Source organism: Dendroctonus ponderosae, unplaced genomic scaffold (assembly GCF_020466585.1).
Source record: "Dendroctonus ponderosae isolate FM_Combo_2020 unplaced genomic scaffold, Dpon_F_20191213v2 Dpon_F_20191213_9, whole genome shotgun sequence".
NCBI lineage: Eukaryota > Metazoa > Arthropoda > Insecta > Coleoptera > Curculionidae > Dendroctonus > Dendroctonus ponderosae.
Genome location: NW_026019116.1, coordinates 8,835,940 through 8,863,695, shown reverse-complemented (window position 1 = coordinate 8,863,695; position 27,756 = coordinate 8,835,940). Strand labels below are relative to the sequence as shown.

At 48.8% G+C, this 27,756-nt stretch overlaps 1 protein-coding gene across 5 annotated transcripts; it reads right to left on the bottom strand.

Annotated features, from left to right (window-relative positions):
* Positions 1-370: 370 nt before the first annotated feature.
* On the bottom strand, positions 371-27,571 carry LOC109542202. 5 transcript variants are annotated; one of them, XM_048669961.1, is made up of 29 exons: positions 26,870-26,878; positions 26,749-26,808; positions 18,160-21,076; positions 14,111-14,208; positions 13,572-13,938; positions 13,323-13,512; positions 12,909-13,266; positions 12,669-12,831; positions 12,432-12,615; positions 12,192-12,367; positions 11,986-12,133; positions 11,733-11,917; positions 11,360-11,672; positions 10,770-10,950; positions 10,521-10,701; positions 10,094-10,460; positions 6,487-6,642; positions 6,270-6,426; positions 4,889-5,108; positions 4,469-4,567; positions 4,230-4,411; positions 4,020-4,152; positions 3,067-3,966; positions 2,745-2,972; positions 2,207-2,694; positions 1,831-2,152; positions 1,656-1,767; positions 1,418-1,595; positions 371-1,358 (listed from the first exon to the last, which is right to left on the bottom strand). In XM_048669961.1, exons 3-29 carry the CDS (start codon positions 20,990-20,992, stop codon positions 1,116-1,118), a joined length of 9,162 nt encoding a protein of 3,053 aa, XP_048525918.1. In that variant the 5' UTR covers positions 20,993-21,076; positions 26,749-26,808; positions 26,870-26,878; the 3' UTR covers positions 371-1,115. The 5 variants fall into 5 exon arrangements, with proteins under 5 accessions (XP_048525918.1, XP_048525917.1, XP_048525916.1 ...); XM_048669960.1 differs by lacking the exons at positions 26,749-26,808; positions 26,870-26,878 and adding an exon at positions 27,454-27,571; XM_048669959.1 differs by lacking the exons at positions 26,749-26,808; positions 26,870-26,878 and adding an exon at positions 27,280-27,413.
* Between the last annotated feature and the right edge of the window lie 185 nt (positions 27,572-27,756).

Below are 27,756 nucleotides of genomic sequence, written 5' to 3'. Positions count from 1 at the left end.
ATTGGTTTTCGTTGGTACGGTTTAGCTTGGGCATGTGTTTGATGCTGAGCTATTTTTAAGCGGGCGTGCGAGCGGGCTCCGAGTTGGGAGCAAATCGGGCCCAAGTGCACAAAAATGCAATATTTTTCCCGCAACAATACACTTATTTTTGAGTGGACTATTTTCGACATAAAAAATCCTCAATGCGCATCAGTCGCCAGTTCAAAAAAAAGTCCACGATGGTCAAGCATGAAATTTTCCTCGAGGGTCCCAACATTTGTCTATTGTTTTGCCACTCCAAACCACTGTGTCCACCACCCAAATCCCAGTGGGTTGAAGTGTAAAAATAGTGAGGCAAAAGCACCCCTTTGGTCGGAAATAAAAGGCAACGTTTATTGAAAATATTTATTAATGTAAATTGATAACGTAGAAAAAACTGAGTACACGACAACAAAAGTGGCGTAAAAATATTACAAAAAATCGGTGCATTTTTGTAAGATTTTAAACGGGGGTTTAGTAGTAGAAAAGCGATATACAAGAGACTATGTTACAACGTTACAAAGACACAAATAGGCTACGGGGACTTGAGTAGTTAAGGCCATATGCGTGAAGGGCTCTGTATGGGAGGGGAGAGTGCCTTGCCATAACATGGGACTAGAAACAGCAAATATATAAATCAAGGCACCTGGTTGCTGTATGTACAGTTGTTTGACTTGTTCCCGCCAACGCAAATCGATTGTAGGCAATCACAGTTTAAACTATTTATACAACAAAAATAGAACTAAATTATCACAACACTTTCGAATTGGGGCTTCACACACCGAAGCCGGCTAACAGAGGGTGGGAGAGGGCAAGAAGAAGGAGACAGACATTAACCTAAACAGATTACTTAGCAATGACACTACAAGCGTCGTCATTGTATAAAATGTAAGTACAGGTTTTAAAAAACCACGCCCTCTCCGAGGGCGTGGATGAACAGCTTCAAAAAATGGCAGTTTCGATTAATTAATGTGATGAGCTCAGCGCCCACTCAATAACAATGAGTAATTTTCGTTTTAATCAAAAAACAAACGAACAAATCAATAGGAAGGGAGTCCGAAACATTGGCCAAGAATATGGAACAAAGTGCTCAGCGGTCAAAACAGACCCTTCTCCTTTTTGAGGGACGTTTTCTTCCATGAGGGCAACTTTTCGAACTCCTCCTTGGACATTTCCAACAGCTCTTGGAAATCCGAATCGCACAAATAGACTTCCAGTTGAGTGGGATCCACGCCTTTCGGTAGCGGTCTCTGGAGGATTTCGGCCAGCGGATAAGTGGTGCGCGACAAAAGAGCCAATTCCCGCTGGATTGACAGTTTGTCGTTCTCCTTCTTTCCATCCTGCCAGCGAAACCGGGTCTTGTCGTCAAACAAACACAGATTTTCTCCATTACTCTCACCTGTAAGCTCAGCTCTTTGACATCGGGCCGCACTTTCCACGTGGGAAACAGTTGGGTGAACTCCAATGGTTCCAAGCCCGCCCACACCGCGTGCGCGACCACTTCGCTGTCGTCGCCGTGGATTTTTCGCCAGTAATTAATTGCGGTTTGCATTGCCGCTCTTCGCTCAGCCTGCCATCTAGATAGCGCGAAAAAGTGTTGACCGAAATAACGAACATTTCAGAACATTGCAACTGACCTGATGGCGCCTGATCCAGTTTGATCAGTGTTAAGTTCGCTGTCTTCGTCGTTCTCGGGCCACCAGCCCTGCCACAGCCACAGCTCGTGATGGTTGTCGAACAGCAACAACCCTACAAGGCGCAAAATTAAGCAAAACAGGGACATTTTTTTCAAAAGCCTGCCGAAGGACGCACCTGGTTGGCTGGCACTGTACAGCTCGTACTGGACGAAAGGATACGGGCTGGAATGCTGGCTGCGATGCGGGCACAAAATCTCGCTGGCTGTGAAGTCGCCCGTGATGCTCGACATCTTGAACAGCCTCGGAGTGAAGTCGAACTCCTCCTCCCGCTGCAGGAGAGAGTGGTAGGCCGTGCGATCGGCGCCCAAAAACCCAGCAAACTCGGCGCTTTCTTCACCCTCCACCATCTCGGTCAGGCACGCATCAAGCGCCAGATCTTCAGCAAAGATCTCCAGAGGTATCGCCTTCAGCAATCCTTCAGCGATCTTCACAGTCACCTGAAATCAGCGCTGTTACATCTGGATCTGGAGCGACTGGGTGGGCAGAATTACCCTTCTCTTTTGCTCGCTCGCTTTGCATCCGTGCCACACCATCAGGCCGTGCTTGGCGCCAGCCTGGACCAGCACGAAGCTAGATCGGCTGCGCAAACTGGCCATTTCGAGCGGCACCTCCATCAGGTAGGCCTCGCCTTCCAGCTCGCCTCTAGCTATGAACAGTCGGGGCCGCTCTCTTACGGGTTCGCCGCCCCTTTTGCCGTGGTGGATCACCATGCCGCCCCCGAACAGCCGCAGAAAGGCGGCCGGCTCGGAACCCTGAACAACGCGCACTTGCGGCGCGTTTTGCTTGTCCAGCTCGACGGTGAGAAAGGCGGCCGTGCACTTTTCATTGATGGACGATTTGCTGCCGTGCCAGCAGAAGAAGACGCACATGTCGCGACCAACTAGGGCGTGTTTGGACGGGTTACCGTTCAGTTCCCGGCCCTTGACGGTTTGTCGGAAGCGCCATGAGTAGATGTAACAGTCGCCGTCGTAGAGTTGACCTAAAAACGTGCCGTTATCACACCAATCAAGTTTAACAGCAACAACTTGCCGATGGACGTTTCTCCCAGTTCCTCATGAGTGTTCTCCATGATCCGCCAGGCCTTGATCTCTTGCGTGTCGTACTCGAAGAGGCGGCGCGTTTCCTCGTCAAAGTGCCGCTCGCCCCGACCCAGATGGGTATTCTGGATCACTAAATCTGGATCGTCGCCCTTGGCCTTCACCATTTCGTCCACGTTACAGGGCTTGATGACGATGGACCCGTTCCCGCGCTTCAGCCCTTTACAAAGAGACATCGTTGTTATTGCCTGAGTGAAACTGGTGAGTTTTTGGGGAATTTAGGGGAAAAAGTGGTGGTTGCATCATCATCTCACCTGGATCGCTATTCCTCATCCGAATAACTCGGGAATAGTCGGGCCAATCCAGGAATTTCTCCCGAAACAGCACAGTTTCCCGGTGCTGGGTGATTTTGGCAAACAAGGCCCAAGAAGGGCGGCTTTCCGCCTTGAGTGGCAGTTCTTTGGCTTGGCGTTCTCCCAGCGCTTCCACCACGTTCAGGGGATTGACAGTGCAGTCACTGTAGTTGTAGCCTTCGGCCCACATTTCCTTTGCCAGTTTAAGGGCGATTTGCTTGCGGTCCAGAGGCGCATTTTTGCCGCTCCACACGTACATTTCCGACCCGAAGTCGAAGACAATCACGTTGGTTTCGCTGAGCATTTCTATTTTGGGAATCGAGCCCCAATAGGGGCTGAAAGGCGCCAGCTCATTGTCTTCGACCACATAGACCATGTTGGTTTGCAGGATGTTGGATTCGAAGGATTCATCCTCATTCGGGTGCCCGGCGTTTACAGTTTCCGGCACATCCGCCGCCCCCAGCAGCTTCCAGAACTCTTTTAGCTGCCGCCTGGCCACGTCTTTGCTGCCCACAGCGATCACTTTGCTGACTCTGCAGCCCATATCGCCGGTCTTTTGGATGTGATTGGCCACGTCCGCCGCCCTACTCTGCTCGATCACATTCGAGAAGATGCCCGCGTAGTTGTAAAGGGCGGTCGGCGTGATCAGCAGATAGCAGTCGCCCTCATTGATGCTGGAAACGACCGGCTCGACCAGGCGCGTTTGAACCTGGCGCCTGCCCTTGATCTGCAACAGCATGATTTGCTTCCAAGGTTGCAGTAGGGTGGTGGCTGCGCCCTTTTTCAAGGCTACAGCCTTGAAGTCCTCGTTGCTGGCCAGGCCCGCTAGCGCTTCGACCGCTTTGTTCGAATTCTCGGCCACTGCAAGAGGGAAAATTGCCAGTTTGATTGCCCGCTAAGCTGAGAAAACTTACGCTTCTCAATGTTCAGTCTTTTCTTTTCTCTCTCCGCCACTCCGGTGATGGTCTCAGTGTATTCGCTCGCAATGTCGGTTCGCACTGCCAAAGCCTTAATCGGGTTGCGGGACTGGCCGCGCCGCCTTCGCACCTTCAACGGCAATACATTTCAAAAAACTTATTTCGAACTATGTTTATTAATGTTAAACAGCAGTCAATTAGATTTACCTGGACATTTTTCTTGAAGCTCAACAGCGACTCGCGTTCGACCGCATCCAAATCTTCCGCATTGATATCCAAACGTTCCGTTGTGGTTGTCGACTTTTCCACACTCTCGAAGAACGCTGTAAAAGTGTTGTCGTCCGGCCTCAAAATGGGAACCACGCGACTTTTGATTGGTGTCGATTTTTCTGGAAAAATCACGTGTTGATGGAGTTGAGTGGATTGGGGCGATTAGCCAAAGTTACCGGGTGTTTTGTAGAGCGCGATCGGCGCAAGGGCCGATTGGCTTCTGGTCAAGTCGAAGTGGGTGTTTTTCTCTGGCGAAGCGGGCGTTGACGATGAGTCTGAAACAATCATCAACTCCAACTCGCTTGTGCAATCAAAGTCGTCGTCCATTTCAATAAGACGCACTCTACTTTAAACAATTGCAAGTATTTACGATCAAGTTTTAAGATATAGACTGGGGCAATAAATATTTATAATTTAATTGCATACACAGTGAGTTTCGCGACACGTACTGAAGCTAAAGTGCGATTTTCAAACGTCCTGTATACCCAATAATGCCGCTATCTATCAGCAATTGATAAGCCTGAATGATTGTTTATTTTATCAGCTTAATGGAATAAAAAGTGCCAGTTCCATGGCTCTAGATTCAAAAAATTTACCTTCTCTACCCTTGTATCGCTTCGCATGTGGCGTTCGCTTTGCCTTGTCGGCGGCTGGGATGTTGATGGAGGGCACCGCATCCTTGATCTTTTCGCTCATCTTTCCCGCAACCGAAAACTTTTCCGCATCGGTTTTCTCCACACGGTTTTTCCATTGCTTGGCCGCCGCATCCAGTTCGTCTTTCTTAGCGGCCAACAGCGACTTTTCGGACAATTCATCCTGCAAACCGCCGTTTGATGTTAGTTTGGTAAAAATGTGGCACAGCAGTAGAATCAAAATCGCGGTGGCGATTAGCAGCCACATTTTGAGAGGCTTTTAAGCTGAAAAACCACCGGAGCGAACCGATAACTGCACTAGAATGCGAGTTGTCAGATAACTTGGCTCGCCAACATTTTTTGACTCATCGGAATTTTATTCGCTTTGTTTCTTGATTAGGAACGCTCCGTTGCCATTGCAGGAACATTTACAGTTCGAACCGAATGTGATTAGTGTGGAGTTATTGGTCATCGCACCTATGAGCAAAGACAAGAGAACAAAATTTTCCCAAAAAGTCCGAAAAAATCGCACGGCATTAAAGCTCAATTATGATATTTTCCTTGTGCAGCTGAGAGCTCGTCGATGTTCATTACCTTGTTCAATACCATTGGGATCAAAGCGGAAATGAACGAATAACCTTTTTCATGTAGCCGAATGTCAATAACGAGGCCCGCCAGCCATGGAAAAAATCAGTCACGAACGCTTTATAAAAACTAGACTTAGGACGAGGTGACGGAATCATGACTTGCATGCGGAAATCGAAGTGAATTTCTTTCTCACTTTCTAGCCAAGACCGATAAGTTCGGTTACAAATTCAGGTCGCATTTGCTCCATATGCCCCTAAAAACTGGCCAGTGTTTCCATATGGTGACCATGGCAACCAGCGGCACATCGACTAGGGGAATATCTGGTAAATTTGCCCGGTTTCGAAGAGTTCCTGCACGGACAATCGCGCAAAACCCAACTTACACCCGTGTCCCATGCATCCGCTTGTACGATGATACGATGGTACGAAAGTGTTTCTATTGGTTGGAGATCTGTCAATTCGTACGACGACGCCCAATAGAAACACTTTCGTACCATCGTATCATCGGATGCGGGCTTTAGAAGATGCGTTCTATGTTGGATAACGTGGGTATTTTGTGCCAAATTTCAGGTTGAAGAAATACTGAAGTCCAATAGCTAAATAATCGGTGATTTTGCCTGATATTCCCCTATGTGTGTAGAGTTGCCACAACGTCATTCACACAATCTGCGAACTGACAGTTGCACTCATTGACCGCCGTTCTCCTCACAGGGGAACATGGGGCAAAATGATAGCAAAAGATTTTGCAATCAACTTACATTGTACCGGTTGCGTTCCTTGAGCGACTTGAGCTCGTCGCCGCTGTTATTGTTGACCGGCACCCGCTTCATCCACCCTTTCTCTCCATTCTCCTGCAGTTCCGCCCGCAAGGCGGCAATGGAGCGGGGCATGGCCCCAGCAGTGTGAGTGTGCGACCTAAAACTCGCTCAGATTAACCGGAACTCACGCCACATCGGTCTGGAGGAGTGTGCCAACCTGCGAAGAGTGGACGAGGCCTTGCGGGGCGTGGTATCGGGATCCTCCAAGCCGGCCGACTGCTCCAAGCTGTTGGAGTTGCCTGAATAGTCACATGCTTTGGGCCGCAAAATTGAGGAACTTTTGCTCTTCGCCAGGCAGCCTTCTAGTTGTTGTCTGAAAAATGCAAACGGTATGACACAGCTTTCTCCAACGTGTTGCTTTGGTAAATATTTACTCCCGAGTACAAATGAGCGGCTATCAATCAGTTTAGCGCTAATGAGGTCGCCGCAGTTAAGGAGGCCTTATCGGCAGAGGAAATAATCGAACATTGGCCGCAATGGGCTTTTATTGCCGTTTAGCAATGGCTTGTTTGCGGCCACTTTCACAATTCACTTTGAACTCGATGCCAAATCGAGCAGTCGGAACCTTTTTGTAATACCACTGGGCCAGTTGCGTCACTGACGAAAGACAAAACGTCCATTAGCCAGTGACGTCACTGCATGGATCACTCCACAAGAGGACCATTAACAGGAAGCGCGCCGTCCCGAAATAGAGCGTCTTCCCGGTTTGGTTGTTTGACATTTGACGCGCCCCAATCCGCCGCTTGTATTTTTAGGCAGCCCCATTAGGGCTCTCTTAGAAACACGCCATGGCATGTTTGAACAGGTGGAGGATCGGCCGCAACCGGTCAAACAAACAACCGAAAATGTTCCAAGTTGATTGCGCATTTCGGCCAAACCGCGACATTTTTGTCTCTATCCTTTTAGGGGTTAGGAATGTGTAATAGAGCGGAGTTTTTTTCCAAAATACAGTTCAGCAAATGTCCTTTCGAAACATGTGTTTTTTGAAACACAGGACAATGTCGAATCGATAAAGAAATGCACTTTTCCTTCAGTAGGTGCATTAAGCAATCAATAAAGCACGAAGCCTTTTCAGATTACTCGCAAAAGCTTTGTTATTCGCTCGGCTAATCGCCAATGAAACATCAAGCTAATCCCTAGTGAACGATCGTAAATCGCGTTTATCACCGATTCACACACACGTTTAGCGTTTGGCAATGGTTTGAAAGGAAACCTTGAGACCCTCTCAACCAGATGCTGTGCAAAAACACCCCTCGACTTTAGAGCGGGTGCTTTAACCCCCAAAAAGGGGATCGATTGAAGCTGCTAGACGCGGTCTGGCGACAGTGGGGTAACAACGGGACAAACAAACGCCAAAGTGTGATGTTTAGGTTTGTTTAGGGTTTAGCAAACATGTAGATTCGGAAAAAAACGCGATTCATAACAGAATTAACTACACGATGTTATTCAATATATTGAAACACTCGATAATGACGAGTTTGATTAACATGCCCTGGCTGACCCCGACAGCAATTAAAAGTGCCTGTTACATACACAAAGGCAGTGGAAGCTGTTACTTAATTAATTCATGTTATCAGCACATTAAAGGCGAGAAAAGTGTGTTGCTTCCAGCCTAGTAAGTGCACAAACATTCGAAATCGAAATTCAATTTTCCTCTAATAAAACACGTCCTTGACACAGTCCGCAACCTGGTCGCTTATTGAATATCAGCACCAATCGAACTTAAATGGCCAGTTTCCCAAATAGATCCTTCGGACTCACCCAGGGGGAACAGTCCACTAGATTTTTCAGCAATTTTGCGCGATTTTTGACGCAAAACAAATGCCGTTCGAAAAAAAAGCGCGCGCGCGCGCCAATTGACGTAATAAATTAACGACGCAACCACAGCCTACTACTACAGCCCGACGCGGTGCACTTCGGACGACTGACGGCTGAACGGTTTTTTCGTCACGGTGCAAGAACAAATGAATTACGCACAGGCCACGCCTCCCTCAATTGTTGACAACAGTGTGACAGGTGCCGGAGCACTGGACGTTCTTCATTTCGCCCATAAATACAAGGATAACCAGGAAGCTGCGAAGAATGTCGGCACGCTCGCAATTGCAAAATGATGTGCAGGTTGCGCAATTCCATCGGATTAGCATCAAATCGGCCGTGCAATCAGGCATTTATTGTCGGCGTTCCTTCGTTTGCCCACTGGTGCACATCAATTACATCAAACAACAATCTTCTTCGAATGTTGCAACCGATAAGCGCTCAAATGCCAAGGCAATGACTTCGTGGCTTCACATTTTTCCGGCTCTTTCGTCACTTAGTTTATTGCCCCATCGTCTCGACAAGCGATTGCTCAACTGGGTACATTTCTCCAGCTCCTCGTATACGCTCGATTGGGTGTTGCAAGGCGGTTGCCATGGTTACCGCTGATTGCTGCCACGCTCATCCCAACCTACAGGGGCTGTGCGTTTCATAATTCACCAGTTGGGAACGTGAAGATTATTTGTCAAAATACCAGTTGTTCAAAGCATTACGTTTAAAATATTCATTAGGCGTAAAACTTTCTAAATTTAATGGGTTTTCAAATGAGCCTTTAAGTTCTTTTTAATTCAATTAAGACCACTGTTACTACTGAAACGGAAGTTTCGGATTTGCGGCCATCATCAGAAATTGGCGCTCAACCTACAAAGAAAATGCCTCATTAAGCCCGTTTAACCAACGATTCTTCGTCGGACGCGAGCCGTATTTCAAATCAGGTACAAAATCTTGCACGTTGCCATTAAAACGCACAGAAACAAGGAACAGGTTGCGATGTAAACCCAGTGACGGAACCCAAACTGGTTTTCTTCGAACTGCAGATTTCTTTTCACCTCGATTTCTTCCGGGGTGAATCATCAAATCATCAATCATCAGCACTAAGTGCTGATAAGAAGAATCAGTTCAAGAACAATCCCAGGGTTGGCTGAAAAAATGTGCGTCCTTCCCCCCCCGCCGCTGATTTGATGAAGATGCGAATGAAGAAACCAGGAAGAATATGAAGACAGAATAGAATGGATTTCAAATTGGTGCGCTTTTCGAGCTTTGACAGTGGCGGAAAATAATGATTTGAGCGGAAAAGCTGCACCTATTTGAAGCATTTCATTCATTTTCAACTTAGGTATAGTATACACCATGGAAATGTATATTTTAAGGAAAAAATCATAAGCCGTCCGCCCTGTAAATGTTCACACTTTCAACACCCAATAGAAACCTACAACGAGCAATGCGAATGAAATACCGAAAAAGACAAAAAAAACATCGTGTGCACAGAAGCGTAAAATTGCAGCACTTCTTCGGTTAGTGTCCGGCTTTTGTGGTCAGCAATGAGCCGATGGAGAAGGTCACTGACTTCCCCATAAAACATGCCGCACAAAAATGGCTTAGATTATTCAATAATAAAACGATTCGCGGAAAACGGCCTCTTTATGGTCAGGCATTATCAAGCGACTGGCACCCATCGGACACATCAACAGGTAAATCATGAAACCATCCGGACCCAATCGCTTCCGGCCGATCATGCTGTAATCAAACCGCGCTCGCCCTGTATCAAATTAATGAGATCTCGCCTACTCGAGCCGCTTTATATTTAGATGTTTTATTTGCGGGCAGGTCTTTGCCACTTGTGCCGCTTCCAACGCAACTTTATCTAGCACCGCATACAGGGCGTTCAAAATTAAGACCAAAAAACAGATCACATTTGTCCGCTCACTAAACTACCATCAATCACTTACTTGAAGTTCAGATTGAGTTTGTTTTCGTTGCGGAAGATGCGCTTCACTTCGCGCCCCCCCGAGCTCTCGCCCTCCGATGTCGTGTCGTCTCCTGCCGTGCTCACGTTGACGCTAATCTTGGCAGGCTTTGGCTTTGCCTCAGAGCCTTCTGAGTCCGATCCGGAGCCGTTGCAGGAAATTCCCTCGTCGTCCTTATCGGTGGCCACATCAGCCCTTGACGGCTTCACCTGGTGGAAGGCGGACTCGTGGCGCAGGGGCTGGGGCGACTTGGCGCCTTTAAGGGCAAACGACTGACTGCGCCTGGGCGCTGCCGCCCCTTCTGGGCTCAGAGGCTTTAGAATGCCGCGACGTTCACCGGCTGCTAAATCTGCAACATTCGGAGGATGAATTACAAGGACTGGGGTTGGGAGCTGTTAATGCAACACACCTCTCTCCAGACGTTTCTTCAGGACCTCATCAGCCAGACTCTTCATGTGATTGGCCATTTCGCTGCGAAGCGTCAACTCTTCGGCTTCTTCGTTGGGCTCTTCAAGCTCCAATCCGTCGCCCAGCGACTGAAACGCTGAGTCCGAGGAGGTTTTATGGCACGTGGGGCTTTCGGGGGAAGCCTAATTTGCCCCCCAAGAACACCAACCAGTCAGCAAATGGCAGGACAAAGCAAACATCAGCAACTCACCGGCTTTAGGGATGTGGAGTGGAACGGCGAAGTTAGGAAGCAACTCAGGCGACTCTCATCTTGCAGTGAGGCGAAACTTTGCGTTCCAGTGTCCAGGGAGCGGGACGAACTGGACAACTGGTAGGCGACGAGTTGCGAGGGTCTGCTGGATGAGTCTTCCTCTTGGCGCAGCAAGTTGCGGCTGAAAAATTGAACAGTTTTTACCTGTCTTGGCCCATAAAATAACCTGTGTCTGTCCTTGCCCAACGTAGTTGGAAAGAACGAAAAGGCACTACTGCGTGAGTAGCTGCAGCAGCTAAACAGCACTCACCGATAAAGTGATTTAGACGCAGCTGGCAGGCGAATCGCGGAAGATCAACTGAACAGTGAATTTGGCGATCGGCTAATTTTAGAAGCTCTTGTGAAACTCGAGGGAACGGTGCCAAGAGAAAAATGCGTATTTTGAGGAAAGCGCGAACGCAGTGGTTTTTTGGCAACTGGCGATGTTTGCCAACAAGTCGATTCAATGAACAACTGCTGATTAGATTAAACATAAATCAGTTCGGCGCAAGGTCGACAAGAAGCATCGAAATGGCGATAAATGGGCTCACCTTTCCTCCAACTCGTTGGAGGTGACAGGCTGCGTTCGGTAGCGGTCGCTGCTTCTCTTCGGGCACGGCCGTTTCGGCACGGCGCCCGTGCTTACCGCCCCACCCACTTGCTTCTCAAACGTCTTGACCAGTTCCAGCACGGACAAGGTTCGCGCCTTCCTCAAGTCCCGATCGTCCTCCTTATCGCGAGTGATTGCGTTCGATTGCACATTAAAATCCGAGCAGATCGTGTTGGGGCGTCTGGAGCTGCGCCTGCGACTGTCTGGTTCTTCTGATCTGTCGCCGCAGAAAGACAGCCGTGGCCTTGGACAATCTACGGAATCAATCAAACCTCAGAGGCGCTGCGATTGGGCGCTTTGAAGGAGCTTCCTACCTTCCGCAGCTTCTCCGGATGAGAACCTCGAGTGCCAGCCCTCTTGACCAGTGTCCAGCGCCTCTCTGCTTCCTCTGGGGAGTTTCAGGATGGGCCTGATCGGTTTGCTGTCGTCGCCATCGTCGGTGTCCGTGCTGGACTTTTTCTTCAAAATGGGCTTTGGCGTGTCTGACCACGTGCTCTCACTTGAAAAAAGTTTACGTACTTACTTAGTATGTACGATCATAGCCCGAGCTTCCACGTTATTCCTTACCTAAACGAACACTCTTCGGAGCTTTTCTTCTTCAAAATGGGCCTCACTGGGTCTTGAACGTCGGGTTCCAGAATCATTTCGGCCCCGCCTGCAGCCGCCAGGATCACTGCAGTTGTGATGGAGACATGTGGAGTGCTGCCAGTGCTGCCTGTGAAGAACAAACGCCTTTACGTAAAAGAACGAGCGGGTTTTGAGAGTTGAAGGACCTGCACTGCTGGCTCCGGAGCGGCGCTTCAGGATGCTGTGCGGAGAGCTCAGTGAGACATCGTCCTCCTCATTGCGGGAGGGCTTGCGCTTGAGGATGCCCTGAATGTGCGGCTCGGGCGACTGGAGGCAGCGCAGCTCTTCCAACGAGGACCTTCTTTGACTCTTGAGGATCGATCTGAGGTTGAGTGAAATGCGTAATGAATGAACTTTTTAAGCAAGTTGTGAGTTGAGAAACGTACCTGAAGTCTGAAGCTTTGTTGGCAACATCCGGACTGCAGCTCCGATGCCGCATCACTGTGGACTCGTCCAGACTGCGTCGCTTCTTCAAGATGCCCTGCTTGCGTTTGGAGGTGGCCGGATCAACGACGCTGGGCGAAAATGTGACTGGCGGCGTATGTGTGGAGTGAGGGTCAGTCTTTTCATCTGAAAAAAAAACGGACGTTCAGGCGGCCTCGGTGTTTCTTGGAAAAGCTTACCGCGAGCCACTGTTCGCTTCAGGATGGAAACGGGCGCTGCATGACTGGCAGCAGGAGGCTCATTCTTAACAACCACTGCAGTCTCTTTCTCTTCTCTCCGGTTTCGTTTCAAGATCGATGATGGTCCTGCTGAAGTTCTATGAACGTTCGAGGGTCTCGCTTCCTAGAAGTGAGAAAATGAATATTTGCAGTCTGTTCAAGTAAGTTGAATTCGTTCCGTTTGTCCGACAAGTCACTCACCAGTTTGGCAAGACTCTTTGGAAGCTCTTGCGTCCGATTGGCCAGGCGCTCTACGCGGGCCAACGTTTCCCTGGTAAAGGCCGTGAGTTCTTCCATTCTTTTGGCAATATTTCTGCTGGTTTCATTGTCGGACATCGACGTCCGCGCTCCGCTCATCGACGCACCGACACTCTTCTCCTTGTCCGACGATTTGGCCTCCGTGGAGGTTGCGATGCGGCCCTTGGCGGCATTTGAACTGTTCCGGTCCTTAGGACTGGATGTTTGGGCCCTGCGGGCCGCAAATGGCTTGTATTTGTGAGGGTCCGAGGCGGTGACGCTTTTCCTGGCGTTTGCCATGTGAACAGACAGCTCGGAGCGCCTGAAATATCCAAGAGTTAGAATGCAAGTGCTGTGCACAATGGGACGGACACTCACCGTGGGACCAGAGTTAAGGGGGCGCTGTTCGACGTATAGAGAGGGCTGGAGGGCGAAATTGAGGCAGTGGAGAGTACAGGCGAAGGCATGGCTGATGAGGCAGATTGGTGATTGGTCGAAGATTTGGGCGCCTGACTGAGCACCTCTTGCGGGAAGAACCGGCGGCGCCTTCTGGCAGTTTTGGCGTCATCTGCAACGGCAACTCTATTACTTACTTGCGCTCTTTACCTAGAGGACGCACCAGCCTACCATAGGAACAAGTTGGGGGCGGCACCACTTCAGAGGTAAGGGACCGATTGAGGTTCGACTTGCGCTTGCTGCTCTTGTCGCGTTCCCCTCCCCTTTTGGGCGACTCTTCGTGGTGCGACAACATGGTCGAATTCAAACGCCCCACTCCAGGCTCCAGATTTGGGGAAGGGGAGAAGCCGCCAAGAGGAGTAATGGACGATTGAGAGGCTTGAGCCCTCAATCGTGAGGCGCGGGTGGGGCGCGGCCCCTCCGAGCTACTCGAGGAGCCTGCGCCATGAATGCGTGGCGACTCCAAGTTGCCGAAATCGGCCGCTAGCTGCTTGCGGCGCTCCTCTTTGTACCGGGCGATTCGACTATTGCGATTTTCCTGCAAAGGGGAAGAAACGCCAGTGTGTTAGAAAGAAACAGTCGCTTAAAATGACGACCCCCTTGTCTAGATTCTGTCTCTTTTAACCTGTGGCGATATGGGTGACCACCTTGTCGCACTTGCAATAATAACTAACTAGCGATCTGACCACGATTGAAGAAAATTGACTCACCTTGAAATTGTCTGCCATGGTCGTTGCATCAGGGCAGGAGAAAGGGCGCAACCATCTGGGCAATTTACTATTGAAGCGTGAACGTCGCTGGGACCTACCTGCAAAAAATTGAACAGTTTTATGCGTTTTTCCTGGTTCGCACAGCTCAAGAACGCACAATAATGCACTTTCGATTCGGCCTCGCCTATCTCAACTATAGGAAAACGCGGGCAAACAATTTAAAAATAAATCCATTACGTTTCGCCTGCCGGCATGTGTACATCATCCATAAACATGCGAATTAATCGGAAAGCGAAAAAACGCGCCTGGCCGCTGTGTATCAAAAGGATCAATCAAAACACACACTTCAGTCTGGGGACTTTCTAACAAAACACAATGACACACATGTTCACATTTCGAAAGGTTATCGATGCCGATTAGGAAAGGACATTGATAAGGAACGGGCGCTTTAATCACGTCGCTTCGTTTACTCAGTGATTGTCTGTATCAATAAACAATTAGCTAAAAATAATATTTCGTGTGTCAGGAAGGCGGGGCTCTTATGGCAAGTTTGACTAAGACAACGGACGAAAAATTGGTCAAAATTTCGGGAAAAAACACACTCACTAAACACAGTTCCACTCAACAACCAGGGTGTTTGGTTTGCAATGTTCACTGGCGCCAGTACCAGAGTAAACTGGCCGAAAAGCACCGTAAATCTGCGAGTAACACATGCATGGGTACCGGTGCTGGCCAATGGGCGAAAAACTACCCAATGGCCATGTAGCTAAACGACATACAGGGTGTTTGAACGATTAGATAAGTTGAACGTTCCTGGCGGACAAAAATCCCGATCGGAGTGTTTAAGGCGCCGCTACATGGTTGGACAAAAATCCTTTTCCAGTCATTTAAAGTGTTTTAAATTAATTCGTGCACACCCTGTATGTCAACTGAAGTGGATTCCACATAATGTGCCCGGGGCGAAAGTGGCAAATATCTGATACCTGTTGTTGACTGATTGATCGATCGATCGTTCAGGCCACCTTAGCCCGCAAAGTGCAAACCTGAAGTGAAAGCGGCCGAATTTGGCAATAATTGGCAAGTGAAAAGCCGCGCAAAATGCCCTCACCTATGGGCAAATAGTGTTTTCATTCATGCCTCACTTCATTGACACGACGATTGAAAAAAACAAAAGTCCGTTGGCTAAAAATCCGGCCAATTGGGCGCCTCTCCATCGACAAAAGCGCAAAACTTCCAGTGCGGTTGTTTCCATTTTTGTGGCCGGACAGAGTCCTTGCGTTCCGTCCTTGGACAGTTGCATGGTTTCCAACGTGAGGTACGGTACAATCACGTGCTTTCATGGTTTTCCACTATTCCATTTTTTTTCGCATCAGGAAGTGTTCTAAATCTCTTGGAACTGTGAGTGTGTTTTTCGCCGAATGAATCACCTGGCAAGTGCATTTACGAATACATTGATAAATTGCCGCATTTCGAGCGGAACGGGGCGCACCGTCAACTTGGCAAAAATAACTTCTTTAGGCGCGTACTCACGGAAACTTTCCAAGTGGGATCGGAGTGTCGTCCGAACCCCAATGAGAGTAGAACCCGGGGTTTACGTCCAACCAAGGTAGAAAACCCGCTCGGACACGGCAAAAACCCACCAACGGACTGAGTGAGAATCTCAAATCAACTATTTCGAGATTTGCTAAAACCCGCACTGCTGCGCCGCTGGCTCGCGATTTGTCATCGGCATGCCTGCCCTACCAGCTGGTTTCTTTGTTTCAAACTCGCTTTCCAATGCATCATCAGCAAACCCCATCCAGTTCGCTAGTTCAGCCCTAATGGGTTCGCTTTGGGCAAAGCTGTGGGCGCATTAATCAGTCAGTGTTGACCTCAACCAGGTGACTCATCGACTACAGGTTCCCAAACCTGGTCAGCGTCGGCTGAAGAACGAAACTCGGTCACCGTCATCTTGGCCCATCCAGGAACTCGATTAGGTAACGCAAAGTGAAAATGCGACCGTGCTTTCACGCATTAGTTATTATTCAATATTCGATTACATCAAACGCTATTATTAACCGGCTGTGATGGCCGTGCGCTAATTGAAAAATCCACCACTCAACTGTGAAACCCCAATTTCGCCTGCTCAAAAATTAGTTTACAGATAACATTTTAGAATCACTGCTACCAAAACTCGACAGGCAGTTGGTAGAGTTCCAACCAATTTGTTGTTAATAGTAAATAACGTAAAGAACGCGAAACAAACTCACCCACTTTGCATCGGCGCGCACTGCCTGCATGGGCTCGTTTACGCCGCCGCACTTGCATCGTCCGCATGCCAAATTACAAGACGGTTAAAGGAACAGACGATTTATTCGGGCAACTCTCTCAAAACAGGTCCTTATTTTAAACAATACACTTTATTACAAACATCCAATATTAAGCTAGTGAGGATTTGAAAGGCGACGGTCATTTTCGCACAATTTTTGCTTTCAAAATAACGCTCAATTACGACACTTGTTGACATAACCGTCAAGAATCCGTCAAACTGTCATAGGTGCCTCCCCCTGATTGTCAATATCACTGACAATGTCAAAAAGTCACTGTTGTTGACATTAAGTAACACTCTATATTAAAAGCACAGCATTAAGGGCCTAGTCTAGGTCTACATCTAACTTAGCTGTCGAATCATCACAAAAGTGTTCCGGATTGTTAACTAACAGCTAATCAAAACGAACGGAAAAAGGTCGAGTTAGGGCAGCAGACAGTGGACTGGATCCGCCCAGTCTAAAGCGCAAGCGGACGACACAACGATCACTCCAAAAGGGCGCTGACAGGTTGTGAATTTTTTTTGGGTGGCAACTGGTCTAACACACTAATTAACCTACAAGAAAAACAGTGGTCACAAAAAAACGGGGACAGAGTAACAGGCTACATGTATAGCATACCTACGTCAGCTGGGATGCAAGATGCACAAAAACATAACAAAGATGCGCTAGTATTGACGGCAAATCTCTAACACAATTGCCCGTCGCTAGGCGGCCGGTGTAAACCCCCTCAATTGCCTTCAGACAACGAGCACGTTTACATCACAATCGTTTGTCAATGGGAAGCGATGGATGATTCAAAGTGGCAATGCTGGTTGATGCAGCGCGGGTTTTTTTGTGTAGTGGCAGGATTTTCTCAGCCAAACGAGATAGGGAGTGGGTTGAATAAGGAATTGTTTTCGCTCCTTTTGAGCGTTTAAATAGCGCATTCGCCACGGGCTTGACAAACGCCGTAAGGTACAACACCTCAAATGCCGGGACAATTTGTTAGAGATCTGCAAAGAAAGTCGGCTGAAAGACACTGAATGCGGTGCAATGGGCGGCATGGGCGACGGAAGCGATGATCAAGAACGCACCAACTTGTTAAAATAAGGACCTGATTTGGTTAATTGTAGACAGTAGATGAGTTTTACACGTTGCACAACCTGACACGCACGCAATGTTTGTGATGATTTGTACTGAACTGCCTGAGTTCTCAAGATATTGGGTTGCATTTGAAAACGAGCGTTGCACCAACTTGGGCCATCTATTCAAACACAATCTTCATTTATTTACATTGATCGGAACATAAATCAAACTTAACAGTATTATTTGGCTCACATAAGTAATACAACGTTTCCGCAGAAAAGTTCAAAAATTCAAACGCCCTTGTTGGCTGAGAATCGGCACAAAAAACACGTAAGAACATGCAGGCGAAAACAGTGAAATGAACGATTCCGAGGGTGGCAACCATTTGATGGTGAAACACAAAAACAAAAACCTACAAAAACAAAGCAACAATAAAGGACATAACAGCGAACAGCAGGCTTAAAACAGTGGCCAGGTCGGTAGCGGCAAGCTGATGGGCGCATGCGAACCCGTAGGAGCAGGCAAGTGCCACCGAATCGGCGCGCTTCGGGCAGCGGCGCGCCGTCTCCAGCACCAGCTTGGGGCTCTTCAGGCTCTCTAGCGCCTCTAATCTAGCGCTATCGCAGTTAGAAGGGGCGGGGTTAGGGGACGGGCAAGCGGCACACCTTTGCTCACCTTCGGCCACGTTGTCGTAGATCGAGTCGGTTCGGTTCGGGTCAAAAGAGGGGATCTTCAGGCCGTCAATGTCATCTTTCAGCTCTTGGAAGGTGGCGACCAGCTCCGCTTTGCGCTCTTGGAACGGCGACTGGCACTTTTTCGGCCCCACCTCCTCCTGCTCGGAGTCGATCGGCTCGTAGTCGTGCGACTTGCGCTCCTCCGAGCTGTCCTTGAAGCAGGACTGCACGATGTTGGCCGACTCGGCCGCAAGCGGCTGCAGCTGCAACTCCAGCGCCTCCTCGCTAGGAGCTTTGCTGTACTCGATCAGCTCGCTGCTGTTCACTAGCTTATTGTTGCGCCGCGCCTCCAACTCCTGCAGCTCTTTGGTGATGCGCTCCGTGGTGACTTTGGCCTCCTCGGCCAAGGCGTTCAGCAGGTCGTCCAGCGAGGAGTTGGTCGAGTGCGGCTCCTCCGTCGGCTTGCGCTCGGGAGTGGGGCCTTTAGGCGGCCGGCAGAGCACAGTGGGACTTGGCGGGTTCCGCAGCTCGCTGAGGAACCGCATGCGACTCTCCTGCAGCGAGTCGGCGCTAGGAGCCGGCTTCAGCTCAGTGTCGCTCATAAAGGCCTTGCGCGTGTTGTGGATGTTCTTGCCCTTCTCCTGCAGCACGCGCCTGGCGATCTCCATGGCATCCGCTATGTCCGTGAGCGTTTTGCTCTTGAGGCGGCTCTCCACGTCCTCGGCGAGGATGCTGCCGATGTTGGCCGAGAGCGATCGAACGGCGCGGCGCTTCTTCAGGTAGTTGAGGTCGAGCTTTTGCTCCTTGCGCAAGTTCCTAAACGCCAGGTCGTCCTTGACGATGTCCGGGATTTTCTTCGGGGTCTGGAGCACTTCCGCAGGCGTGGCGTGGAGGTAGTCGCTGAGAGGAGCGGCCGCTACCGGCCCCAGGGGGATGCCGAAGGGCGGCTGGGGGTCGACAGTGCGAGGACTGGCGTTGGCGCGCTGCACGTTCCGGTAGAGCAAGTCGTCGTAGGTCACGTCCGGTTGATCCCGGTTGACCGGCGGCCGCTTTGCGTCGCTCTGCTGGTTGAGGGGCGAGTTGAGCAGGTAGCTGAGCAGCGCCGACTGCGGGTCGCTGATGGTGGCCGCCTTCTCCTTGACCAGCTTGCGATGGTACATGTCATCGCCTTTGGTGTCCGGCAAGTTGGATCGTCTGGCCACCTTCTTGCGCTTGGGGCCGCCCGCCTGGTCGAACGGCTCGTAGCTGAAGCTCGAGTCGCTCAACGCGTGGACCGTCTTGCTCTTGCGCGCCTCGGCCAGCGTCTCGTTCTCACGCTGCTCCGCCCGCTCCAGCAGGTTCTCGTCGCCCAGCCGCAGGCTGTTGTAGATGGCCTCCAGCTCGTCCAAGGCCTCCTCCAGATTGGCCGATTTCCGCTTGGGCGACGCCTCGATCGGCTGGAAGGGGCTGGTCGCCCTCGGGAGGAACACCTGCGACTGCACGTGCGTCTGACTGGTGAAGATCTGCGCGTGCGGGCTGGGGCAGGCCTTGTTCACGCTCTCCTCGATCTGCTTCCAGAAGTCCAGCGCCTTCTGAGTGGGCGAGTCCTTGCGCTCGACTGTTCCCGTTTGGATCACAATCGGCCTGCGGCTGCGCGGGTGCTTGTCGGTCAGGTAGTTGAACCCCTCCACTCGACGCGGCTCGGGCGTGGTCGAAGCCGGCCTGACCACTTGCCCGATCTGGAACCGATCGCTCGGAATGTGCAGCTCCGAGGCGGACCGACAATCAGCATTCAAACTGGATCGGGGCGGGGCCAAAAGCCCCGCCCTGCACTGGGAGTCGAAGTTCACGGTTGTCGGCCGCCCGCCTTCCAAGTGGCTTCTGGTGATCCGGCTGGGATCCCTAGGAGGCGGCTGGGGCGGCTGCCGCCCTTGCGGGCTGGGCCGCAATATCGGGAAATTCACATGGAGAACCTGCTCTTCGGACCTGGCCTCCAGCCCCTTGTTGTACTCGTTCATGGACAAGGGCGGCTTGTAGGAGGGGTTGCTGGTGGAGTTGCTCACCTTGTACCTGCCATGCAGACCGTGACTGGGCGGCACAGTGCTGAGGCCTATTTTCGGGCTGCGGCTGGGGGACCGCTGGTCATCCGACTTGGACAGTCGCAGGTAGTTGTGTGGATTTTCGCCATCCCGCGAGTGTCTTTTGAGGTATCGCTCGGTTCGTGCCGCCCTCGATCTCTTGCTCAACCCGCCTTCTCTGGCTAGACTCTCGTCGCTGCGCATTCGCAGGGACGAGCTGGATCTGAGCGAGGAGTCTTCCTCCGAAGAACTTTCATTGCCCAGGGTGGTGCGGCGCGCAGCTGCTCGCGCCTTCACCAGCTCCTTCCCCCGTTTCTTTTGGAAGATACTGTCGCCTGACCCCAAGGAGCTCGCGTGCACCTGGCTTAGGTTCACATACAGAGTCTCGGGCTTTGCAGGGCCGCTCACCCGCCCTGTGTAGTTGGAAAACCCCCCGGACGGATCCGACAGAATACCCGTGTCCTCACGATGGTTGTATCCATTGTACTGCGTCTTGGGCAGCACGATGTGATCGAAACCGGTAGTTTTGGCTTTCCGCCGCTTGCCGTCGCTCTTGCGCCGCCTGCGGCCCAAAAACCCGCGGCGCTGCTCCTCCTCACTGCTGCTCTCAGTCTCCTCTTTTTTCTTGCGGCGGAACAGGCTGCCGATTGACCACTTCTTCTCTTTCTTCGCCTTCTCCGGCACGCTGTGCCCCAGTGTCGCCCTTTTGAGGAAGGTGGGCGACCCGTAGAACTCCTGGGGCGACTGGTAGGTGGCGATCTCTTCGGCGCTGTTCATCGTGTAGAGGGGCGGCACATGTTGGGGCGCCTTGATGCGGATGTTGGTTTGTGACGACCACAGACGCGGTCGGTTGCTCACAATCTGCAAAGTGACAAAGTTTAGATCACCAGTGGGTTCCAGTTGAGGCGCAAGAGTTGCTACAGCAGAGAGGGATGCTTGATTCGTTCTTCAATCACCCTTAGCTTTAGGGCTGGAAAATCGACCAAAGCGAATATATTCCCACGGCCAGCCCAGCCCAGTTTGTTCCCCGACAAAAAAACGTAATTTATGCAATCGGAGCGACTGCGTTTACATAATTATCATGGCAAAACGTATCACTTTGCATGTTCAAGATAAGGACAAATGGTTGCGTTCGCGACTGTTTTGACTTACTTCTTGGCGAGTTCTCGAGCAAAGCCAACAAACCATTTAACTAATGCATGTGAGGCACCACTACTGGCGAACCGAATAATGAGTTCGCTCAGGTTTATTGGCGAGATGTGAAGTCATCAGAAGCCAAACATGGCATTGTACACTCATTGTTACACAAACAAATCCCATCAAGGATTAGCATTGATTTATGGAAACACGGTGAAACTTCGGAAACATCGAAAACCTGCAACACACTGATTGCTAATTACTACTGTTAATCTTTGCCTTCGATTCCTGCAAACTTCGTACCAATACGCGCATTAAAAGACTTGAAACTTGAAAAACCGCTGATAAATCCAATAATGCGCCAATCACGTGTGGTCGCTTGCGAATAATCGATGTTGATAACTGGAAGGGAATAATTGGGGTTCAACGTGCATGGGTTGAAGTAAACAGCAACAACAAAAACGTGAAGACATCAGGTAACGGAGTGTTTGGAACGCTTTGATCGGCCCGTGTGGGATTATCAAGATGGATCAAACAATCTGCATAACCAAATCAAAATAGCAGTAGCAACAACGCTACACATAGAAACTGATGATGGTGGAAAACACCGAAACGTATTTTAATTGATAAATAGACAATAAATGACTGAAGCCCAGCAATTGATTTTGATTTGGAATTGAAACACAGTCAGGAAAGTATGTACAAATCTGCATAACACAAGCAGCAGATGAAAGGAAAAGAAATCGGCGGAAAAAATGGCAAATTTCCCATGGCTTGCCGATGATTGATGGCTCTTAATGACGGGATTGGGCCGCATTTAGCAAACATTATGGGAACCCGTCGTACATTCCACTTGCGATTGTTTCCCCATCTGCACATGGACTTTCAATTTTTTGCGGGTTTTCGTCCTTGATGCTACAACTTCCGACTGCCGTAGCGGCCACCTTTGACCAGCCTTGATCGCGACCAAACAACGATGATGATGATGATGAATCTCTAGCTGGCGAGTGGGCAAACATCGGGCCATTGTTCAACACACTCGCCACTCGCCGAACGAATAGTTGCGATATTTAAGCAGGAGGTGAGTGTGCTGGTTGGCCAAACTCAAGGTGATTCTCTCTCTCTAATCACATAAGTCGACACGAGGAAAAAAACGGCTTGGAACTGGGCCAGATCGGGGCCAATCCAATGAAAATCACATTCGAAATCAAATGGGTTTTTCGAGGGGCGCAAAAGGGCCAATTGCCGTGGTAACCCACATCTCTTAGGGAGAATTAGCATTCGAGCATGAGTGGAATGTTGATTGAAGGCTGTTCGATCTCGTGTGGCCTAGAAACGGGCCGTAAATTCTTAATGCACTCATTAATAGCCTAATTGTTTACAAGACCGTTATTAAAAGCGGTATGCGTTGGGCAACGATAACGGCAAATAAGACGCGTTTCACTTGGGGGGGGCCCTTTTCTTCTCACTGTGGGAGAGTCCAGATGGAATTTATGAAAGTTAGAGGGCAGGATGCGATGTTATACAATCCTGAAATGCATTGCGCAACTAATAATCGGGTCGGCGATTCAATTAACATTCGTTTAACGAGAGAGTTTTGATAGATGGCATGCGGACGGAGGACCGATGGAAGAACGAACACAATGTGGCCGTGCGGCTAATTTTGGGGAAAGAGAGCGTTAACATCGAAGCGTGAAATTCGGAGTGAGGGGCATGGAGCAAGGGCGGCACAGACGGGCGCTAAAAATAGCGCACTTTAAAAATAAATGTCAGATTTTGTTTGCCGCCAGGTCATTTCCTAATTTTAGCCGCGCGATGGCTTAATATAAGCGGAAATTTCGGTTCTTGGTCAAAGTTTCCTTTGCCGATTCAATGAAATATCACCCCAACAACAGCCAATCGCATTCCAAGCGCTAGACGCCCAACAGCATACAAAATACGGTGATTTTTAATTTCCGCAATTAGTTTCGTTACGTCTACCTGCACCCGGACACAATACGAACGACTTGAGCGAATTTTTGCGCTTATTTCACGCCTTTAATTAAGTGAAATCTGAACGGGAATCGCGAAACACACTGTTGAGAGCGATATTCACTAGCTAAAAGATGTCTAAACCAATTCACAACGCTTCAAGAGTAATGGTTTTGCATTGTTCCATCCTGCATTCGGACACGCCACTGATCAACAGTGTGTTTGGGCAAAAATTACGCAAAGAACCATCGAAAACTGGTGAAAAACCCCCAATTTTCCCGAACAAACTGACTGAAAACACTGTAAGAAAGTGAGAGCCTTTAAACGCCTCGAAATTCCTCACCCAGCAGCAGACACAAAAGATCAATCATGCTGACAACTGGACTACCGAAATGTTTCACTTTCACTGCTTCCGGTCCCAATTGGGCCCCATTTAGAACCGAAATGGCCTAAAGAAGATACCACTTTTACTATCGTTCAACCCGGCCCATGCTAATGGCCTGTCTAGACAAACCAGGTAAACTTCACGAACAACCACTAGAAAACCTTTAATACCATTGGCCACCCAACACCGGTAGACAACAGGGTATCCATGGGAACGCACGTGGCGCCTGCGAAAACAACCATTTACCAGGTTCGGTTGATAAGAATTACCATTTTGAATGACACTAGCAAAATTGTTGGCGCCGTCCGTCACATGTCTGGAATGTCATTAGCATCCGAATTTTTTTGTCAAAATCGACCATGGACGAATTGCCATTTAAATGGATTTCACAGGATCGATTTTGTCGAAAACTATGCCTTCCAGTTCAGCTCGCCAATCGACAATTGTACAACAAACCCTCAAAGAGCGAACAAGAGTTGAGTCCTCAACCCCATACTTACACTCACACATACTGTACTTAAGGGCATGGTTCGGCAACGTTTACACTGCAACAATCACCATTTGTCACTGTGTGACACATACGCACTGCGATTGGCGTTTAACGAGTGAAGATCGAGAAGGCGAAGAAGTGCGCCATCACTCTTCAACACACACCAAGTGACTAATAATGAGGAGTTTCAATGTTTTGTTCCATGGCTGCTCAGACGAAGCCCGCACCTTTCCCGTGTGTTTATGGTGGAACTTGACGGATATTATGGGTCGAATGGTGGCAGTGGGGCTCGGTTGCCACGATTCTTACCGTCTAGGCCCCCATCAACAATAAGCCATTGATCACAAGTTGGAATAGTGAATGAAATCGTCCCTAGTGAAGGTCGGAAAATAACACTTTCTAGTTGAATAGAAACGTTCAACGGCAAACGTGTTTTTACTATAATAATGCGACAAGCGGCAACAGGGCTAGCCGCCTATAAACCCCGTTGGCTCTGTTTACCCCCATTAAGGCCAACCCTGATGCGGCCGTTTCAAACGGGAATCAATTGAGACAACTTGTGGGGTTTAAAATAGGGAAACTTTCGCATAAAAACGCGTGTGATCGGGTCTAACTAGATTAGGGTGGTTTAGGGATTCACTTCACTCATCCCTATGAAGGGGATCTAATCCAATCCCCGAACTATGAAGAAAATGGGATTAATAGTCGGCAATCACCGTGTGTATTTGAAAGAGTTTGAATGCTGGAAAACTGGCCTTCATGTCCACTTAAATAAATGAGCAATTAGGCAAATTGAGATTAATCTAAATGTGGCAAGTTGGGACGCTTTCCGGGCCACTTTTCCACATCCAGCCTACGCAGTTCGGCCAAGCAATGTTTGAGGAACAGCGAAGAAATTCAAACAGAAGATCGAAAATAGACACCTAATCTTATTAGTGGAGAAACAAGCAGCTTCCTGCTGCTCCGAAAATAATCGCCAGAATTCGGCTGCACTCGAAGTGATTTCGAATCCATTCCCAATTAATATGAGAATTATTAAAGCGATTTGTATGCGCTGCATGGGGGCCTCATTGTAGGCAAACGGGCGTGATGATGCGCGCTCGAAGTCTTCAAATAGTTGCACGTTTCAATTTCCTACTTGGACTCAACAGCATGCACACAAAGAGTCGATGTGTTACGTGCATTTATGCTCAACGATCTTTCGATTCGAACTCGAAAATAGACGGCAACCTCCAAATCGTCCGACCAGATGCCGATTTTTCATGTCTAAATTCGTTCGGTAAACATCCCGACTTTGTTTTTCGCCATGTCAATTGAATGACTTCATTCATTTCCTTTCCATTAAATCCAAAAAAAAAAACAAAACCGAAAAGACAGAGTATCTGCAGCAGCTCTTGATACGGGCCAACCAGAAGATTATAGCAACTCAAGGGACATTTTCAACTGTTTCACATTCAATTCTTCAATTGAAGCAAGCTTGTTGCTAGCAATTAGAACCCGCAGCAACGATCCCCAAACCAGTGAAATTGAAACTCGTATGCTAATTTACTCACTTGTTAAGATTTCGTTGAACCCCATGGCACAGGAGATTCAAAAGGAAGCAATTAATGCCGTTTTACGCCGCGTTAATGGATTGCAAATAACGGGGGGGTTGTCGGAGGTTAATCGGTTAGTGGCGATGACCTTAGCGTGAGCCGAAGAAGAGTCCGATTTAAAGGGCAAAGAGAAAACGCTGAAAACAGAAAAATACGTACAAAAACCAGCAGAAATCTGTCTCATCTCAGGTGCAAGAAGGAAACGAAACGAAACAAAACGGCCAACACAATGAGCTGTTAGATGAAAAGTTGACAGCCACGTTGGAGGTAAACAAGACGGTTTTAGTTTGAGGTTTTTTTGGACGCTAATTGGCAAGATGGACCGTTCGGCGGCAATTTCATTCATCGCACTTGTAACGATCGGGTGCTTATTAGAGCAGGGCGACTTCAGTGCGACTCAGAGCGTTGCGAGGATATTGACACCATGAGCTGATTTCATTGAAGCATTTATAGAAAGACAAATAAACTGTCTCCTTATACTCGATTAGTCGTAGTACTAGTAGGAGAGCATGGAAGGAAACATTCGAGACAACCTAGTAGATCAGAACCCTGGAAATCGGCAGCAATAGTACATGAAACAGTCAATTCTTGCCCATAAACGACTGAATGATGACTTTTTTATGGCGCTTTTGCGTAAACCTGGCGAAATTAGTCAGCGATAATCACGAAACACACTGTTCGTTGTTAACACTTTACATGTATACAAAAAGCGGGGATATTTGGCCTCGGCTGTCCAGTCTTAGCCCACTTGAGCCAAATGGAACTCTCCACTATCGGCCCAGTTTAATCGACAAACAGCCGATTTATTGACATTTCAAAGTTTTCGCGAGCCTATAATTAGCGTCGGCTTAAATCCGCCGATCTGGGGCAGCGATTTTTTCCAACTTTATCCAAACAAACACCGTGACAAATAGTGGAGGCGTCCCAGCTATCCAATCCAATCCAGGGGCTTTACCTGAGCTTGATGATTATCCACCGTATTCCAAACACTAATGCAGGCCGTTCGCACGCAAACCTTCAAAAACCAAACACTGAACTAGTTAAGGTCGATTAAGAGTGTTTAAAATAATTTTTACCGCGGCCAGCCAGCCGGCAAAGGCGCATGTAGCTCAAGGGAACGAGCGTGAGCATACTGAGAGCTGTTCGGGATTATTTTCGCCTGTCTGGACGCAACAGGATCATCGCCAGGAATTGTTTGAGTGCCCAGCTGGGCCAACTTCAATCCTCCAGCGCCACTTGCATCAAAAACCCCTCAAAACCCCCACAGTCTTCACGGTGATTGAAGAATTCTTTTAACAGCGCATTCGCCTTAAACTGCTAGGAAATTCAGCAGTTTAAGTGTGGATTTTTCTGAATAAACAGCTTAAAATGTGCAAACTGGGGCTGCTTAAAGACAGTTTCAACCGCAAATAATCCAACCTGTGGCAACTGTTGCAGGGAATTAATCACGATATGTGCTAGAAATCAAACCAACAAAACTACTTACCATTGTGGGCGCAAACTGCTCTATGAGGTGGCTGTTAGTAACTGGGGCACTAAACACTAGTTAAAACACTCGGATGCACCAATGGGGTTAAAACATACACTTTAAGGCCGAAATGGATATCAATGTGGCTCTTAGTAGTAGCGATGCATTAGAAACTAGTCCATATCAACTTACCCTTGGAGCGAAGTCGGTTATTTACCTGTATACACTAGGATTGCACTAAAAAACACTGCAATAACAAAAGAAAAGACACTTTCAAAACCCCCGTACTTCTAACCTAATTTATATTCTTCTTCGGTTCTTCCTTCAGAATTTAATTAAGAATAGAACGGGGTCAGGTGACGTTGGCACCGTTGTCTGAGGGGCAAACAAGTCACGTTTTTGATGTTTTTGCTCTATTAATTTAATGGTCAGCACTCCTAATGTTTGATCCTCACACAAAATCTTCATCTCGTCTTCTACAGAAAAGAAATAAAT